A 17653-nucleotide genomic window follows, 5' to 3' on the forward strand; every position below is an offset into this window, starting at 1 on the left:
CTCAGCCATTGGAGTGCAGAAGCTTCAGGCAACACTCCCGAGGTGGCTGTGCTCCAGTAAGACTTTATTTATGGACCCTAAAATCTGAATTTCATTTAATTTCCACTGTCAGGAGGAGTATTATTCTTCTTTGGATTTCTTTTTTAGCTGTTTAAAAATGTAAAAGCCATTTTCAGTTCTCGGGTTCTACAAAAACAGGCGGTGGGCCAGCGTTGCCTGTGGCCACAGTCGGTCAACCCCTGCTGGAGGAGGGGAAGGAGGCTACGTGGTTAGATTTGGCTTTCTGCAGGACTTTGTGGGTGAATTCGGAGGGTTCTCCTGGTGTTCTATAAATGCCTTCCAGAATTCCCACAAGGACAAAGCAAGTTAATGGAAGGTCAGATAGATTGATGGAATCATTAAATCGTTAGCTAAGGCAAGTGGCTTGATCTTGGGATTATTTCTTATCCTGCTTTGCATGCTTTTCTCCTCATCTTTGCATCGCGTGTCACTGGTTCAGTAAATGATTTTAAGCAATTTAGAGTTGAAGTTAAAACAAACAAATATATGAGATAGATGTGTAACTCTGGTGTTCAACATGTTTTCATACAATTGCTTAAAATGGCTGTATTTGAACATTTATCAGAGGCTATTCAGTTTTGTAGTGTTTTTATACTATATTAACAATTCGAGAAGAACCAGTTGTCCCGGATAATTCCAGCTGGACCCAGATGAATTTACTTTAACTAAGTTTACAATCAGATATTTTTCTGGAGATGTGTAATTGTGTAGGTCACTATTCCTCCACCATCCACTAAGGGCTGAAGTGCTGAGCTGGTAATTACTTATCTTCTTTTCACTGTGTATGTAACTATAACCCTTACCGATTAGATTTTTTTCTCCTGTGGTATTTTCTTTACAGGGCCATAAAGTGGTTTTATAAAGCTATCATCTGAAATTTGGTTTTGTTAGCTTCAGATAGAGCATTTCTCATGTGACTTAACAGTTGGTTTTGTTTTTTTCCGAAGACAGCAAATGATACTGGTCACATAGTTACTGGAAGATCCGCCTAGTAGGTGCTCGGTAAATATTCATGGACGTGTTGACGTTTGCCTACGTCTGGAGCCCATCTGTATGGGTCTCACTGTTGCTTAGGGATCTCGCCTGTTGCTCACTGTAAGGTCATCTTTGCTAAGAGCAGAACTGAATGGCAGTGCCCTCAGAATCCCTATTTATTCCTTTTCTCCTCACCAAAGCAAAATTAATTTTAAAATATAGGGGGAAGGGAATTAGATTTCTTCCAATTTTTTCTTCAGCGTTTATCCACAGAAAGAATTTTTTTCCTTCTCCATAGATATAAAGCAGTGCTGCCAAAAATAATTTCAATTTCTCTCTTTCAAAATAGAGAAAAATAATCCATAGGCACATGAAAGAGGATCATATGACTATAACGAAAGGAATGTGGAGGACAGAAAAGAGAGAAAGGAAAGACGGATAGTGTTAGCATTAGCTCCATTCTTCCAGAGATCAGAGCGCTCAGTTGTATGGATTCACTGAGCTCACAGTGGCTCTCAGGGGGTCTTGCCATCCCATCAACTCAGGAGGAAACTGATGTGTAACTTTCTCTTTAAGCTGGTACTGGGGCTGGGTTATACAGGAGAGAGGGCTTTGTCCTTTAGCCATCATGAATCAAAGGAAAACAATTTCTCTGCAGCCCCTCTGTGTACGTGGAGATTGTAGCGTTTCCCTACCCAAAGTAAATTTAGTCCCAGAAGAAACTGGGGTCCTCACAGTCACAGAAAGCTGTGTTGGGGTCCAGCATTACTGCCCTGCTGCTGCTTTGCCTTCGCTGTTCCTCATCCCTACCTTTCAAGCCAAGTTTCTATAACTGCTTCTTTTCTTCATTACATTTATCAATAACCATAGTGTAAAGTTAGTCTTGAGTAGAGAGTATTTTTGAGTTCTCTTTATTTCCAGGTTAATATTTTCGACTGACGCTGGTATAATAATAGAAAAAACACCACATTGAAATGAGAAGACTTCAGGTTGAATCCTAGCAGTGCTGCCTAGTTTTGTGACCAAGGCCAAGTTTGTTAATCTGTGAGCCTTCTTTTCGACAGACTTATTCAGAGTCACATGAATAAATCTGTGAAGGGGCAGAACCTTGAACCAAGGGTCACATCTTCTGGTTCTGCCTTCAGTAAGATAAGATGTGTAGAAAGTCTCTCACGGAGTGTTTCTCACTCAGTAGCATGAGTAGTGCTGATGCTCATTGAATCTGAATTAGGTTCTTAAAAGCTTTATAAAAGGAAGAAAATAAGCTAAATTAAATGTAATTCTGTATCGACTTCCTGATGTTACAGTTACTCAGCATCCATTTATTTTAGTTTTCCGTGTCTTATTGGATGGCTTAATTGGGTATCCAGGCTATTTCAGGTACGGGGAGAAGAGTTTAGCTCGAGGAGCCATCCCTAGGTGCTCCAGGAACGAGCAGATAACTCGGTTCCGAGATTGAACAGATAGATTTTATTAAAGTAAGTAAGAATGGTAGCTTGCAATTTGTTTGCGATGTTAACTTTTTCTACACTAAGGATAATGTTTTATTGATGATAAAAGGATCTAGAGCAATTGCTTTGTGATTGGAGTGTGAACATGTGACCTGGACAGCGTTTTCAGGTCCCCGGTGCCACCTGTACAGTGAATTCTCCAGTGCTGAGCGTGGGGACAGCACAGGAGCACACAGTCTCATCAGCTTAGGGCTGTTGTGTAACTTTCTGAATATCTGCTTCCTACTTCAAGTAATCAGTCACTTGGAAGGAGAATATCTTAAGGGAGATCAGGTTACAAACTGTCATCTTACCTAGGAATTCATATTGTAGGAATATGTTTTAGAGTGAATTTTCTGGAATTGTCGCCATGAAACGCTAAACTAGCTCTTTAGAGCTCCTAATCACCATCTTTTCATTCCAGATTAATTTATTTCCTTCCTTTGTTATGGGCAGCAAGGGTCTTACACATGTCATGATTGAATCAGATTAATTCCGCCTTCACACGGCTCCCTAGCCAGTGTTTGGCATCTACGGGATCCCTTTAGCTCCTGCACGTTCCCTCAGAGCTTTTAGTTTTGCAGTGGAAGAGTTCATTTCCTGGTTTTAATCTGCTGTTGGTTTTATATGTGAAATGACTTTGACCTACAGCATTTTTATTGTTTTATCTATACACGCTTAGTACTTCATTAGATACCATAACTTGTCCGTCATTTTATTTATTTATTTGTTCATTCATCATTTAACATGTTACTGAGCCACTGGTAAGGGAAGGGCTCTGTGGGTACTGGGAACACTTAACTGAATAGCATGCTCTCTATTGAATTCTTCATGGTCTTTCAAAATTTCTTTTATTTGGAGCTACTTTTAATTAATTAATTAATTTTCCCCTTCTTTAATCCCCCTCCCTCCCCACTTCCACCCCTGACCTACGGATGTTGCCGTCTCCCCTTAAGAACTGGCTCTCTGAAGGCGGGGCGTCTCCTCTCACCCGCTTGCGGTGCAGACCCAAGGCCTGGAGCACCTGGGGCCTGGCGTCTTTGGGATGTGGTCCGTGGCTCCACCTGGGCCTCGAACCCAGGACCTTCTGCGTGTACAGCAGCCGGGCTAACCACTACACTATGGAGCCACCCCTTATTTGGAGCTACTTTTAGATACACAGAAAGGTTATGAGTACTGAGTTTCCATATGTCCCCCCCTCAGTCTGCCTCAGTGCTAACACCTTACATAACTGAAGCGCAGTCATCAGAACCCGAAGTCAGCAGTAGTACAGTGCCATCGACCTGAAGACCCTGTTTGAATTTCATTAATGTTCTACTCTCTTTGAGCTGCTATCACAAAATAACACCGGCTGGTGGCTGCAGACGACAGGAGTTTCTTTCCCACAGTTCTGGAGGCTGGAAGTCTGAGGCCAGAGTGCTGGCATGTTTTGCGTTTTGGTGATGTCCCTCCTCTGGTTCCTACCCCGCTGACTTCTTGTGTTTTCACATGGCAGAGGGCAGAGAGGGGACACAGGCTTCCAGTCCAATACCACAAACTCATTTTATCCTTCCTCTTTCCCTTATTTGTAACTTCTCCCTCCAGCATTGAAAAACCGAGTTCTTATTGTTTGAAATATATTTACTTATTTTTATTCAGTTCTAGAATCCACATAACTTAGTTTCAGAATATGTAACTCGTGTCCCTATGAGATCACATTTACTGACTAAATTTTTTTCTCTAGTGTTAGAGTGTATAGTCAAGGTACTGTTTCTCGAAGTTGCTTAGGTCAGTTTTGTTTTTACAGACCTCTTTAAGTGTGGTTGTGTTACTCATTTGTAATACAGTTAGGTTCATTTGTTAGACTTCACATTCTGTTTTTGGTTCCTCCTGGTTGATTTGGACTGTTTGTTTATTTGGGCGGGTATGCAAGGGTATGTTGCAAGGGCACTACAGCTGTGGTTTTGAGGGTCATAGCTATACAAGATATAGTCTTCAACTCCGCTATCATGTTTCCATTCTCTACTTTTTCCCACCCACCTGCTATAGGTAACTGATCCCTTTGCTTCTCAGTTTATCCTTCTTGCCTTTTCTTTTTACGAATGAGAAATAGACATCTATCTTTTTTATAACCTCTTCTTGCTTATCTGAAGGGTAGCATGCTACAGATACTCTTTTGCATTTGGTTTTTTTAACATAGTGGTGTGTTGTGGAAATTGCTCCATATCAGTGCATAGAGAACTTCCTCATGCTTTTTTACAGCTGCATAGTACTCCATCATGTGGGCGTGCCATAGTTTATTCAGCTGTGCTCTCTTGTATATGGGTGTTTCTGTTGTTGCCAGGATATTTCAGTTATAAATGATGCCATGAATATCCTGTGCATATTTATTTCCTTATTGTTGGGTGTGTCTCTTCAGGGTGGATTCACAGAGAGGGATTGCTGGGTTGAAAGATTCATGTGTATGTGATTTTCCTCCAGAAAGTGTATACCAATTTGCACTCCCTCAGTAATGTATGAGACTTCCTGTTTTCCCAACAGAATGTGTTACCTTATTTTTTTTTCAATTTTGCCAGTCTGATAGGTGAGAAATGGTATCTCAGTGTTGTTTTAGTTCATTTTACTAACAGTGAGTGAATTTGAACTTTTTTTCATATGTTTGAAGGATTCTTTTTCTCTCCTTTGAATCATTTGTTGTGTCTTTTCTGTTGGGTTTTTGTCTTGTCTCACTTTTTAGAAGTTCTTCATATGTCTGTTGTATATGCTGCAAATATGTTCTCCCACTTCTGTCAGTATTCTTTTAATTCTACATTTTTAAATTAATGCAAAGATTATTTTTATGTAGTCAAATGTATTAGTCTTTTATTCTCTCAGGATGTAAGTCATAGTTAGATAGGCTTTCCCTACACCAGATTTAAAGATGAATTCTACCCACTCGTCCCAGTACCATTTATTTAAAAAGTCTGTCTTTACCTCAGCAGTTTGAGATGCCACTTTGTCATAGTATTACTAACCATATGTATTCTGCAGTTGCCGTTGTATTTTCTGTTGTCTCTTGATGTGCCAGCACCACACTCTGCATTATAGAGGCTTCATAGTATGTTTCAGTGTCTGACAGGGCTAATCCCCCGGCACCTTTTCAGTTCTTTGTTTTTCAATGCGACTCTTAGTAGTAACTGTTTTCGCCATAGAATAGATGGTTGGTATTTGCATTAGGCTTGCACTGACTCTTAGATCAAGCTGTGGGCAAATGCCATGCTGAGTTTTCCAGTCCAGAAGCAAGGGATGTTTTTCCATTTGTTCATGTTTACTTTTATGTCTCTCAGCAGCATTTAAGAATCCTCCTCATAGAGATTTTCCCATTCTTGTTACATTTACTCCTACATATTTAACCTTAAGACATATATTGAATTCTATGCTCTAATAATAGAGAGTATACATTTTTCTGTATGCCTTGGCATAGCCTTAACAGTTGATTATATATTAAATCACAAAGAAAATATCTGATTAAAATTTAATGAAACTATAGTTTACAAGCAAAAACAGAGAACAGACAGGACTTTTCACCTGAGAATGTAAAATGTCCTATTAAACAACTTCCTTGTGTAAAGGGAAACAAACCAAAATTAAAGAAATTTTTAAAAATGTCACTATAAATACTATATACCAGAACATGTGGCATGCTTTTAAAGCAGTGATCAGAGGAAAACTAATTATTCTAAACGCATTGATTTAAATGCAAAAATAAATGAATTAAATCCTCAGCTTAAATGATAAAAAGAACAACAGATAAATCAAAAGAATACACTGATGTTGTGTCATCTTAAGACAATTATATTTAAAAAGCGGTGAGGCAAAAGGACTTAAGTGGAAGTAATGTCATAGATTGTTGTATTTAGAGCAACCACCGAGAGAGAACTATACAAAGTGATATACTAACGCACTGTAAATAAATCAAGATGGAATTTTGTAAAAAGTTCAAATAACCTACAGGAAGGCAAGAGAAACAGAAGAACTAGAAGCAGAAAAGATTTTTAAAAATCCTATGCCAGTCATTAATAAGATGGCTTACAGCAGACAAGAAACTGACTCTGTGTCAAAATCATCTTCTCCTTCGTTTTCAGGTAAAAGTGAAATAATAGCTATAAACAAACATGCTACTGTAAGCAGTCTGTACCTCTTTATGAGTTTCTCTGAGGTTCGCATATGCCTGGGGATGTACGAAGACTTTCCCAGTTATGAGTGGTTTTAAGGGAATGAATTTCTGGGCCCAGTTTTCATTTGTATTCTCTTCCTGCCGAGGAGGTTCTCGTCTCTCCCTGATTCCCTTCGGATAGCCACTTCTCACTAGCCAAGGGACTCTTGAGATGGTACCCTGCTGAGGGTATAACTCCGGGGGGCACCACGCCAAAGGACTGCCAAAACAAGTCTTTTCCAGCAAGCCCTGCTACCGATGAATGAAAGGACCTTGAAACACGGGCTTTCTTGTCTTTAGCCATGTTTCTGTTAACAGCAAAGTATCACTTTAAAAAAGGGGTATACAGGACCGTAGGGGGCTCTGAAACCAGATACTTCAGTAAGATGGGAATGATGGCTGTTTTCTCTTAACGGTCTCTTCTACATCCCACAAACACTGTCAAATGATGTACTTAGCGCTTTTGAGAGCGAGCATGCTGAAAAGAGGGCTCTGGGGAAAAAAAAACTCGATACTCACATATATACACACATTTGTAAATGTAAGCACTACTCTTCAGCGAGAAGCGATATGAAAAATATTTCAAAATGGGTGCCAAGTAGTCAGAGCAGGTGAGTGGGCTTACCTGCTCACATCGACCCTGTCTTCAGCTCTGCCCAGTGCAGGAGGGCCCCTTGACCGGCACACACAGCGACTTTAAGTAGCCTCAGCTGTGAGCCAGTGACTGTCATTGTTTTATTTTTCCCTAATGCTTTTTTTCATATACAGTAAAATATAGATTTTAAGTTTACATTTTCATAACTTGCGATAGATTTGTTTGACTGTAAACAAGGCATGGAACAGTCCTACCATCCAAGAAAGCTCCCTTAAGCTATTTCCCCCTCAACACTTCCCACCCAGAAGCAACCATTGTTCTGATTTCTCTCACCATTAATGACTTTTGCCTTGTACTTATACTTCGTATAAGTGGAATCACATGGTGGTATGTCCTGTTTTGTGTGTCTGGTTTCTTTTACTTAACATTTAACTTTTGAGATTTTTCCACAAAATGCTATGTATCAGTAGCTCAGTCTTTTGTATTGTTGTGTAGTATTTCATTGTACAAATACACAATGATTTGTTTACCCATTTCCTTGTTAATGGACATTTGGGTTGTTTCTAGGCTAGTACTAATAAAGCTGTTATGAACAACAAACAAAAAAAGCACAAAAAAAGTAATAATAAAGATAAAAGCAGAAGTTAAGAAAAAAACATTAGATCTAATTAATCAAATCCTTTAAAAATTCTAATATCTCATTAAAAATACATTATGACCAACTGAGATTTATTTTAAGAATGGAAGATAGATTCACTATGAGAGGCTCTGTTAATATCATTTACTTTATTAATAAAGCTGAAGAAGAAGCTGTATCTCCAAGGCTGTGATTTTGACATGATTTCTAAAGCTAGTGTCATATCTAATGGGAACACCTGAGAGACTTTTCCCCTGAGATCAGGAGCCAGGCAAGGGTGCCCACAGTTTCCACTACTTGCCCCATATATTAGAGTTTCGGTGCAAGTAGAGGCTTAAGAAGGGTAAAGAAGAATTAAAACTGTGTTTATTTGCACACAGCAGCTTATCTGGAAAACCGCAGAGAATCAATGATTAAACTATATCAAATACTAAAGAATTCAGTCAATTAGGAGGAATAAAATTAACATACAAAAATCAATACCTTTCATGTAATCAAATGGGAAGCAAATAGAGGACATAATGATAAAGTCCCATTTGTTATAGGTTCACGGTCATTTATTAGAAGATATGCTTCTATTCCTGCTGCTTTTGTTTTTTTCCTGAACCAGTTGTGTTGCCCTCCCCAGGGAACATGTGGCAGTCTCTAGATATTTTTGATTGTCGCAATGATACGTGTGTGGGTGCTCTTGAGTAGAGGCCAGGAATGCTGCCCAACACAGGACAGGCCCTGACAACAAACAATTTATTATTCAGTCCCAAATGTCAGTAGTGCTGAGATTGATAAACCTTGTCTTAAATATATCGGATTTCTAATGGCTGTGTTTAGAATTGTGAGTTCGTAGAGTTTTTATACCTTTTCTTAATACATTAATTACTTAAGTTTAAGGGTAAACTTAAATTTGAGTATTTAAGAAAGAATAATGAGAATTACACTCCTTTAGGAATGGACAATGGTAGTGGAAATAATTTATTTTACATAACACTGATTAGTATACAAAGTTCCATAGGCTTATTTGATCTAAGTATTTTTATTAGATAAGTACAACAGGTATTTTTATCCCTATTTAACTGATAAAGGAACTTACTTATTTCTTCTAGCTTCAGAGACTAAATCACTTCAGATGGATTGGGTAGTTGCAGAGTGAGTGCATTCTTCATCTGTAAAAGTAATTTTACTCACTTTTTCTTTTCCAGAAGCTCACTTTATTCCAGCTAAGTACTGGAGGTCCTGGGCGTGGTCAGTTGGTACCTAGTCAACATTCTCTCTAAATGTATCCCCTTCTGCATATATCAGTGCTTCCAAAAGAACTTTCTGCAATGATGGAAGTATTATATAAATCTGTGCTATTCAATATGGTGGCCACTAGCCACATGTAGCTATTTAAATTTATATTAAGATTAAATAAAAATTTAAAATTTATTTATTTCAGTTGTACCACCCACATTTCAAGTGTTCAGTTTCTCTGCATTCTCTTCTAATCAGTAGTTCCCAAAGGAATTTTAGTAAATTAGTAGTATTTTTATTTAATTTTAAAAATGGAAATTGTCTGAGCCCATGTTAGCTTCTGTCCATTGCTGAGGCTTTGGTTATAGTTATTTAAGCCCTGTGGGAAAGGAGGACATTGCTTTTCAGTTTCTTGGTAGGAAGTGAGTGAATGTCTATTCCCATGATGATATCCCTCAGCCAGTTTCTTTCATCTTGGCGATTAGCTGGTGAGCATGATGTTAACACCCAGCGTATACAGCTCTTCCGCAAACGGATGCCTGTTCAGGCCGTGGGAGGTCGGATCCCTGGAAGTGTCGTGGTGTGGTGTTGATGAGCGTTTGGTCTCCAGTTCCGTCCTCTCTAGTCGTAGCCTGTAGCTTCCTCTTGACGTTAAATTTATCTTCTGTGACCACCGAGGGAGTTGGGAGTTCTTAAAACCTCCCTGCCTTCTAGGAAATTCTCCCAACGTGCGTGTGTGCGTGCATGTGCGTGCGTGCGTGGTGGGAAGTGGGCCTTCTCGCACGGTGTAAAGTTTCTGACATATCTGGTACATAGAAACACTGCTTAAGGAGTTCTGCAGTATTGTAGAGTTTTCAGCTATCTTGTGCTTTAACTTTTGTTGGTAGATGAACCTGGAAACGTTACTGCTCTTTATTGCAGTATTTCCATGGGAAAGTGTCTTCCAACATATAGTCATTTAATGTTACTTAAAAATTGAGACGTGTTTATTTGTATGTTAAAACCCATCTATGTACTTAAAATGTTAAAATTTTTCTTTTGATTTTCTAGTCAGTTAACTTCTTGCATGTTAAAAGAGAAGAAAAATAAAGGTAGTGGGAAGAAAAGGCCCATTTTGCTGTGATGGTGTAAAAGGGCTTTAGATGGATTTTTTTCCCTAAAGTATTTTAACCGTAGTTTTAATTCTCCCCTGTCATTTCTAGTTTGATATCCTTTCATCATCTTCAATTTAACTTTGTAGTTAAAATTTACTCTATGACCAAAATGCTGGGATAAAAGCAATTAAGTGGTAAAGTTGTAGGTTGAAACAGTCATGAAACAGAAATATATATAATAATGGACATTTTCTTCTTTTGGGAGCTCCCAGTTTTCTGAATAGATGACTGTAGAGTTTGTAGCCATGTTCTACATGTTCTTAGAGTGACATGGATTTAGTCATAACTCTCCCATCCCCACCCCGCCAGTAGTACTTTGGTTTGCAAAGCAGTTAAGGGTATTACTAATGTGCTTTTTTGTCTGTTTGTTTTCAGAGGGAAGTGCAACATCTCCCATTTTTCCGACATATTTGCTGCTAGAGAGTTTAAAGCCCGAGTGGATTCGTTTTTCTACATATTAGGCTACAACCCTGAGACGAGGTAAGCGAGTCGCTCGGGACACTCGGTGAGAACTCTTGCTTTTCTCGCGGTGTGTGTATGTGTGTGTTCATGCATCTGGGCATTTACTGGTAAGGCGAGAAAAAAGGACTAGCAAATCCTGTCGTCAGCCTCTTTGGAGGGACTTGTAATTAACGTCTTTGATGTCTAAAGCAGCCGTGATGTCTTCCTATTAAGAAAAGGAAAGGTGAGAAAATTTAGGTTTAGAGTGGGCAAGTGAAAAACGTACATTTAGTTCATCTGTGTTTTGAATTTACTATGAATTGGCAGGTTATTATCCTGAGGCACATTTCCATGAATACTGTATTGAAAACACTAGAACATTATGGAAAGTTCTTTGGTTAGTCATTTGTTCACTTAGTAACACCTCTGAAATCCTCACTGCAATATCTCCAATAAGACTACTGGTATGAGATGGACACAGCCAGTTCTCAACCATCTTGGTGAAATCTATGAACAGGTAGAATTATTATTTTTTAAGTGAAAAGCAATAGAGTCAAAATAACAAAGAATTCTTATTTTAAGTCTGTAATAGACTGTAGCTTAACTCAGGACATGGAAGAACTTCTGCTTTACTGATTTCTGTAAGAGCGTATGCATTCATATTTATCCTTTATTGAGCATATGATTACATGTTTTATTAAGGATTTGAAAAAGAATGTTAGCAGGTGATCGAATAGTCTGTGTGATCTACAGACAAAGATTTAGAAGAAAAAGATTTCTGGCTCAAGGAAGTTAGTGGAAGTACCACATTAAGTATAATAGCAAGATGAGTAATTGTTTTAGTGAAAACCTTTTCCTAGAAGATGCCAAGAAATTATATACGTAAAACTTAGAACGTTGCTATTAAGACAGTCAGCCTAGGGCCAGTGAAAGGCGACACGTGGCTTATGGTTGTCAGAGGCTGCATAAAGCCCTCCTGGGGCTTACCTTTAGTGTCTCTCTATAAATACATTAGACAGCTGGAGGGGTAATAGTGTAATGGTCACCTTTTTTGCTTACCTTTTTTCCTTTAGAAAACTGGATTTGAGCTTTTATTTTCTTTTTTTAAGTATGCCTTATTCCAATGACAAAGAATCTGATCAATGGTAATATTTCAAAGCACCTTTTATTTTGAGATGTTTATTTTACATATGCATTTATTGACTGCCTAGTCATCTCTTCCTGTTGCTCAGATGAAGTGTGGAACACTTGAACTTGGATTCTGTCTAGATACAAAAGAGTCTGTTATTTCAGTGATGTCATATTTATGTAACTGTTTGATTAATAGTCATTGCACAAACTAGATTATATTGGCGAATTGACTAAATTGCTTTTGTGTTTTAAACTTTTAGCTCTTAGGTTCATAACTATCAATCAGATTGTTTTACTGATTTTGGTCATGCATCTGTTTTTGCTCAATGCTTATTAAAAGTGCTATATAACTTAACCTGTGTAAGCTAGAGACTCCCAAGTTCCTTTCTCATTTTTCATTGTGCATTGCTGACAGTCATTCAAAGCGATACTTCAGTTTTGTTTTAAAATGTAGGTTAGGTATGAAACATAGGATATTATTTGTCTTTCACCTGAAAAAGCAGCAGAAAGACGTGCCTGTAGCAACACATTCATAGAATCTGCATCCCGAATCACTTCTTTTAGTGCCATGACCTTCCTAGTCACCACTGTTCATTTCTGTGCTCGTATTCCCCGTGTCCAGCTTGTGCCTGGTATATTGTACTAGAGGGGTGTTGGATGAATCGAAGTGAACAAAAATATTTGAATATCTACTTATTAGTAAAGTTTGTGGCAGATCTCAGACTTCTCACGAAGTGAGTGTAAAATTTTACATCAGTGGAGCCAGTGTGGCCTTCTGTTCTAGCTCACTGGTTTCACCCTGAACCACTTCCTACCTCCGAGGCTCGGGATTGGGTGTACAGTTCTCACAAGTGTTCATGTGATCAGAACAGTGTGTGTGATTTAACAGACTATAGGAAACTGTGTTTCCCCCACTTGGCTTACGCGCAGCCGATCTTCAGCATGGTACAGGTGCGTGCACCCTTGCAGAATTTACCTCTGTTTCTGTCTGTCTCAAGTTTGTGAGAAGCGGGGCTGTGTGGCGAGCTGGTTTTTGGTGTAGCTCTCCCCCATGGGAATGAGTGGGACTAGCATGTAGTTGTGGCTGCATGGTGCTGGGTGCTGACTCTTTGTGCCCTGAGTCATTTGGAGAGGAGGTGTCACACTGTTGTAATAAACCTGTGAGGTAGTGCGTGTACCAGTAAGACCGCCGTAAATTGAGTCGTGATTCTGTGACCGCAGACTTTGTGACTGTCACACTCCCCTTAATGCAGGAACTATGCTCTAAGTGAGCAGTCGAAATTGAAGCTTAAGATGGAATTATTTATTTCTCATAGCAAATATTCTAATAGAAGTTAAAAGTTGATTTATGTGATTTTCCATAATTTATTAAGCATATTAGCAAGCTCTGAACGTTTGGAAATTTTTTTTCATGGTTATTACATAGGTCCTTTTAAAACTCCGGTGTTTGGCTACCTTTTTATTTTTCCTCTAACCTGATTATATGTTGTGTCTTGTCAGGGACCTGATTTTCCAGAGCTTTTGGTATTGATGGTGTTGCTTTGTTGAACACGTGTTTGTTAGCGGGGAGCAGACTTGTCTGTATTCTTTGGTTCATCGCCTTTAAAGTTTGGAAGAGCCATGATCTCTTACCTTTCATTCTGGAATCTGAATGCTCTGGAAATCAAAAGATTTTTATTCTAAGTCTGGTGCTATAACACATTTGATGGTCATACTTGAACTGAGGTGAGGCTATTTAATTCTTAATTTCATTTACTTTTTGTGAGTTTGCACAACTCACAAAGTAACAATATGATGAAATAGGGATTATTGTTCAGACACTGCTGGGGTGTTTGTTACATATAATATCGTATATTCAAGATAGTACTTTTCTAAATCCAGAAAATTATGAATTCTGAAAATCCTCTGACCGTAAGGATGTTAGCTAAGGAATTGTGACACTATTCTTGGTAGCCATGATATTTAAGGAACAAAACTTAACTGGGCAAGAAAATGGAGCTCTGCAGATGTTTCTAGCTTCAAGTAGGATACAAACTATAAGGGGCTGGCTGACAAATGAGAAAGGCTTGACTCTAATGCTGGCCTAAACATTGATCCCATAAGTAATTGGGCTTTGCTTTTGGAGATATTTTGTTGGTTGGTTGGTTTTTGAGATTTCTGCACTCAGAGGGTGTTCACTTCTGCTATATAAACAGGATTCATCTCAAATTTATTTCTGTAGTCAACATACTCTGACTCAGGTCAGTGAAGGAGGGGAAGGAAGTAATGGCGAGTCCCAGAAAGAACAAAAGATAGTAGAGAGGAGATGCTTTTATCTTTAAATTATTAAGCATGAATTTTCCCCAAGGACCAGTTCATTTGTTTCCCCTTGCTCATTAGGGTTCTTTAGGTCCCTAAGTGCATTTAGAGATAGTGAAAAAAACATGTAATTTAAAATGTAGGATTTTGTTTTGATGGTCACTGATATAGTCTCTCTCTCTCTCTCTCTTTGATTAAAAAAAAAGTGTTTTAATCTAAGTGTTAGAGGTCTTGGTCTGTAGCATGAAACAGCTGATATTCTTGGTTCTTTGCTTCTGCAACATGAGCCTTGGTAATCAGGTGGAAGACAAGTAGACCTTCCTTCCATCTTACACAGGAGAGAATGTTGTGATCACCTGTGATCACCTGCAGTCACCTGTGCCCTCTGCTTTTCTTCTTCCAGGGAGGAGCCTTGTTTTAAAAAGTAATAAAGAGGCTTAAGGATTATTATTGTTATGTTTAGTAGCAATTGTAAATTGAGGCACTTTGAAGTACTTATATTTAATCTCTCCCTGACTGACGACAGTTAGTAGCAATAATGTTACTAATAATTGCTGCACTTAGCACTGTGTGCAGAGACACTGCTCTGAGTGTTTTACTTGTATAATTCATTTTCTTTTACTTTGTTTTAAACAACCTTACATAAAAGTTACAAGTACAGAAGACCCTGTCTTAACTGAACCATTTGAAAGTATGTTGTCACCATGCGGCAATATCACACTCTGATACTTTGTATATTTTCTGTGAACAAGGACAGTTTCTTAAGTAACCACAATACAACCCTTAAATCAGGAAATTAACAATGGAATATTATTACCGTGGAATTCTCAGACCCCACTTAAGTTTTATCAGTTTCCCCAGTAAAGACCTTTATAGCAAAATGATCCAGGTTAGCATTAAGGATTTAGTTGTGATGTCTGTTTAATCTTTTTTAGTCTAGAACAGTTTCTGAGTCTTTCTTTCACTTCATGACCTTGGTACTTATGAAGATTATGGACTAATTATTTTATAGACTCCCTCAGTTTGCATTTGCGATATTCCCTTACTAGATTTAGATCATGTATTTTTGACAGTGATAGCACGGAAGAAGTCTTGAGTTCTTTCTTCTGCATCTTATCAGGTGGCATACAACTCCGGTTTGTCCCACTGCCAGTAATGTTCACTTTGATCAGCTGAAAAAAGTGTTGTCTGCTAGGTTTTGCAATTGTACAATTTCTCTTTTTCTTTTAATAATTAATGACCATTTTGTGGGAATTGCTTCGAGCCTATGTGGATATCCTCTTTCTCATCAAACTTTCACTTTGTGCATTTATTTACATCAGGATGGATTAATGGCTTCCTATTTTATTTAGTTGTTAATAATCCGTTGCTATCATCCTTCATTTTGAAGTCAGATTGTCCTAGAATTTGAAGAATGACTCTTAGAACCAAGATCTGGTGGTTGTGCTCATAGCTTTGGATCGCTGCTCTCAGGCTCTGAGTAAACAGAGCAAGGGTGGGTGGGTGGTGGGTGTGTGTGTGTGTGAGAGAGAGAGAGAGAGAGAGAGACAGAGAGAGAGAGACAGAGAGAGAGAGACAGAGAGAGGGGAGAGGAACAGGGATTGTACACTTTTACATCTGTATTTCTGTATCTCCGTGTGTATCCATGCATTCATACCAAGTTCTCCAGTTCTAATCCAATACCACAGGGTTCCTGGTAGTTTTTTGGGTTTTTTTTTTCACCTTTTCTCCTTTTTTGGGTAATTTTATCTTTAACAATGAGAAGCCTTATTTCATTATCTTTAATATGTTTCCAGCTAGAGCTGGATATAAATATTTTCTTGCATGCATTTCCTCTGCCATCACATTCGAACTCTGAAAACATTTACCCGAGATGGCAAATATTGCAGACAGTTGAGAAATGATGACTTGACTAAAACAGAAATTCACTTTGAAATGTTGCAAATCCAAATTAATTAAAGGAGATGTAGATTGTTACTTTTTAGCTGAGGTATAGAGAGTTATGTTTAAAATAGATAGTCACAATGTTATTTAGAATAACTAGGTATTGGAAAAACCATAAATGTTCAACAATATGAGACCAGTAAATAATGGGACATCCATATGATGGTATACAAGGTGCTCATTACAAATATTTTTGTAAAATGTTTAATGATATCATACTACGTTCAAAATAGAAGAGTAACTAATAAAGGACTGCGTGATTGTGCATATATTATATATAAGCAATATTTTAATTGTAATCTTAACACATATACCTATACATGCACAGAGATGTATATTCAAGGAAAAACAAATCTCTATTACAGAATTATGCTTTATTTCGGTTTGTTTCTTTTATTTTTATATTTGTCAAATTATCCTCTAGTGAGGATAATCAAGGTGAGACCTTGATTTCAGGAGCTTAGTGAGTTGGAGCTGAGAGCCCCGTATGCAGTGAGGACTGTCAGAGGCCTGTTCTTTCAGTGGAAGGGTGAACTAGGTCACACGTCTGGAATTAGAAGTGACGGGGAAACCTGTTTGGGATTCGGACTCCAGAACCAAAGAAAGAGAGGAGGAAAAGGGGGGATTCCCCTCACAATTGATAACTCTGGGCTTTGCCCTCATGACAGTTTGAGCTTGAATTTACATTCTTGAAAAATATGAGAATTCCATGATAAGAAAATATAAAATGTGCCAGGACATACAAAAATTTTTTGGAGGACCTTCCCTCATTTGAGACCCTATAGCATAACTACAGATGAAATGCCTTTGAATGCTGAGCTCACTGTGAGGAATTACAAAATACTGAGAAGAGACGGTGTGCCACCAACTTGATAAAACATTTGGTAAGATACACACCTAAAGATTTCAGTACTAGAACTATAGGAAAAGACTGTATGACAGACTTTTTCTCTTTCACGTAAGCAAAGTTTGAAAGGAAGCAGTTCTGGGCTGCTGTGGGGCCCCACAGCCATCAGGGCCTCACCCTCTGCTCTTCTTAACTTCAGCCACTACCTTGTGCTTCAGGCAGTGATGGAATGGTAGCTGTGACATCTAGATTTCAGGCTGGAAGAAAGTGGGCAAAAAATGCACGCCGTCTCCCTTTAAAGACAGTTTTTGTAACTTGTACAGGATACTCCATTTTCCTGTTATTAAACCAGAAAGGAAAAAAAAATTAGACTCACGCTTTACAGGTGAATTCTACCAGTGTTCCAGAGAACAGAGACAGATGCTGTAGGTTCTCCAAGTAATTTTTTGAGGCTAGTAAAACCTTTATACCAAAGGCATATTAAAAAAAGGAAAATTTATAGGTCAGTCTTACGAACATGTATGTAAAATGTTTTAATACAGTATTAGATAATGGAATCTGGTAAAGCATTAAAAATATACTTATCTAAGTTGGGGTTATAGAATATAAGAATGCTTTAAGAATAATTATTCTGTTAACCTGTTTCACCACTTTAATATATTGAAGAAGAAAAGTATGCA

General features: G+C 38.2%; 1 protein-coding gene across 3 annotated transcripts in view; it reads left to right on the forward strand.

The window, feature by feature from the left end:
• The window catches only part of RERE (arginine-glutamic acid dipeptide repeats), a 366623-nt gene that overhangs the window by 216293 nt on the left and 132677 nt on the right, over positions 1 to 17653 (forward strand). For all 3 annotated transcript variants that reach the window (XM_011368442.2, XM_011368444.2, XM_011368443.2), the window contains one exon: positions 10688 to 10792. In XM_011368442.2, coding sequence (XP_011366744.1) covers positions 10688 to 10792 — 105 coding nt within the window. The remainder of the gene's footprint in view (positions 1 to 10687; positions 10793 to 17653) is intronic.

This window comes from Pteropus vampyrus, unplaced genomic scaffold (genome assembly GCF_000151845.1).
Source record: "Pteropus vampyrus isolate Shadow unplaced genomic scaffold, Pvam_2.0 Scaffold142, whole genome shotgun sequence".
Taxonomy (NCBI): domain Eukaryota; kingdom Metazoa; phylum Chordata; class Mammalia; order Chiroptera; family Pteropodidae; genus Pteropus; species Pteropus vampyrus.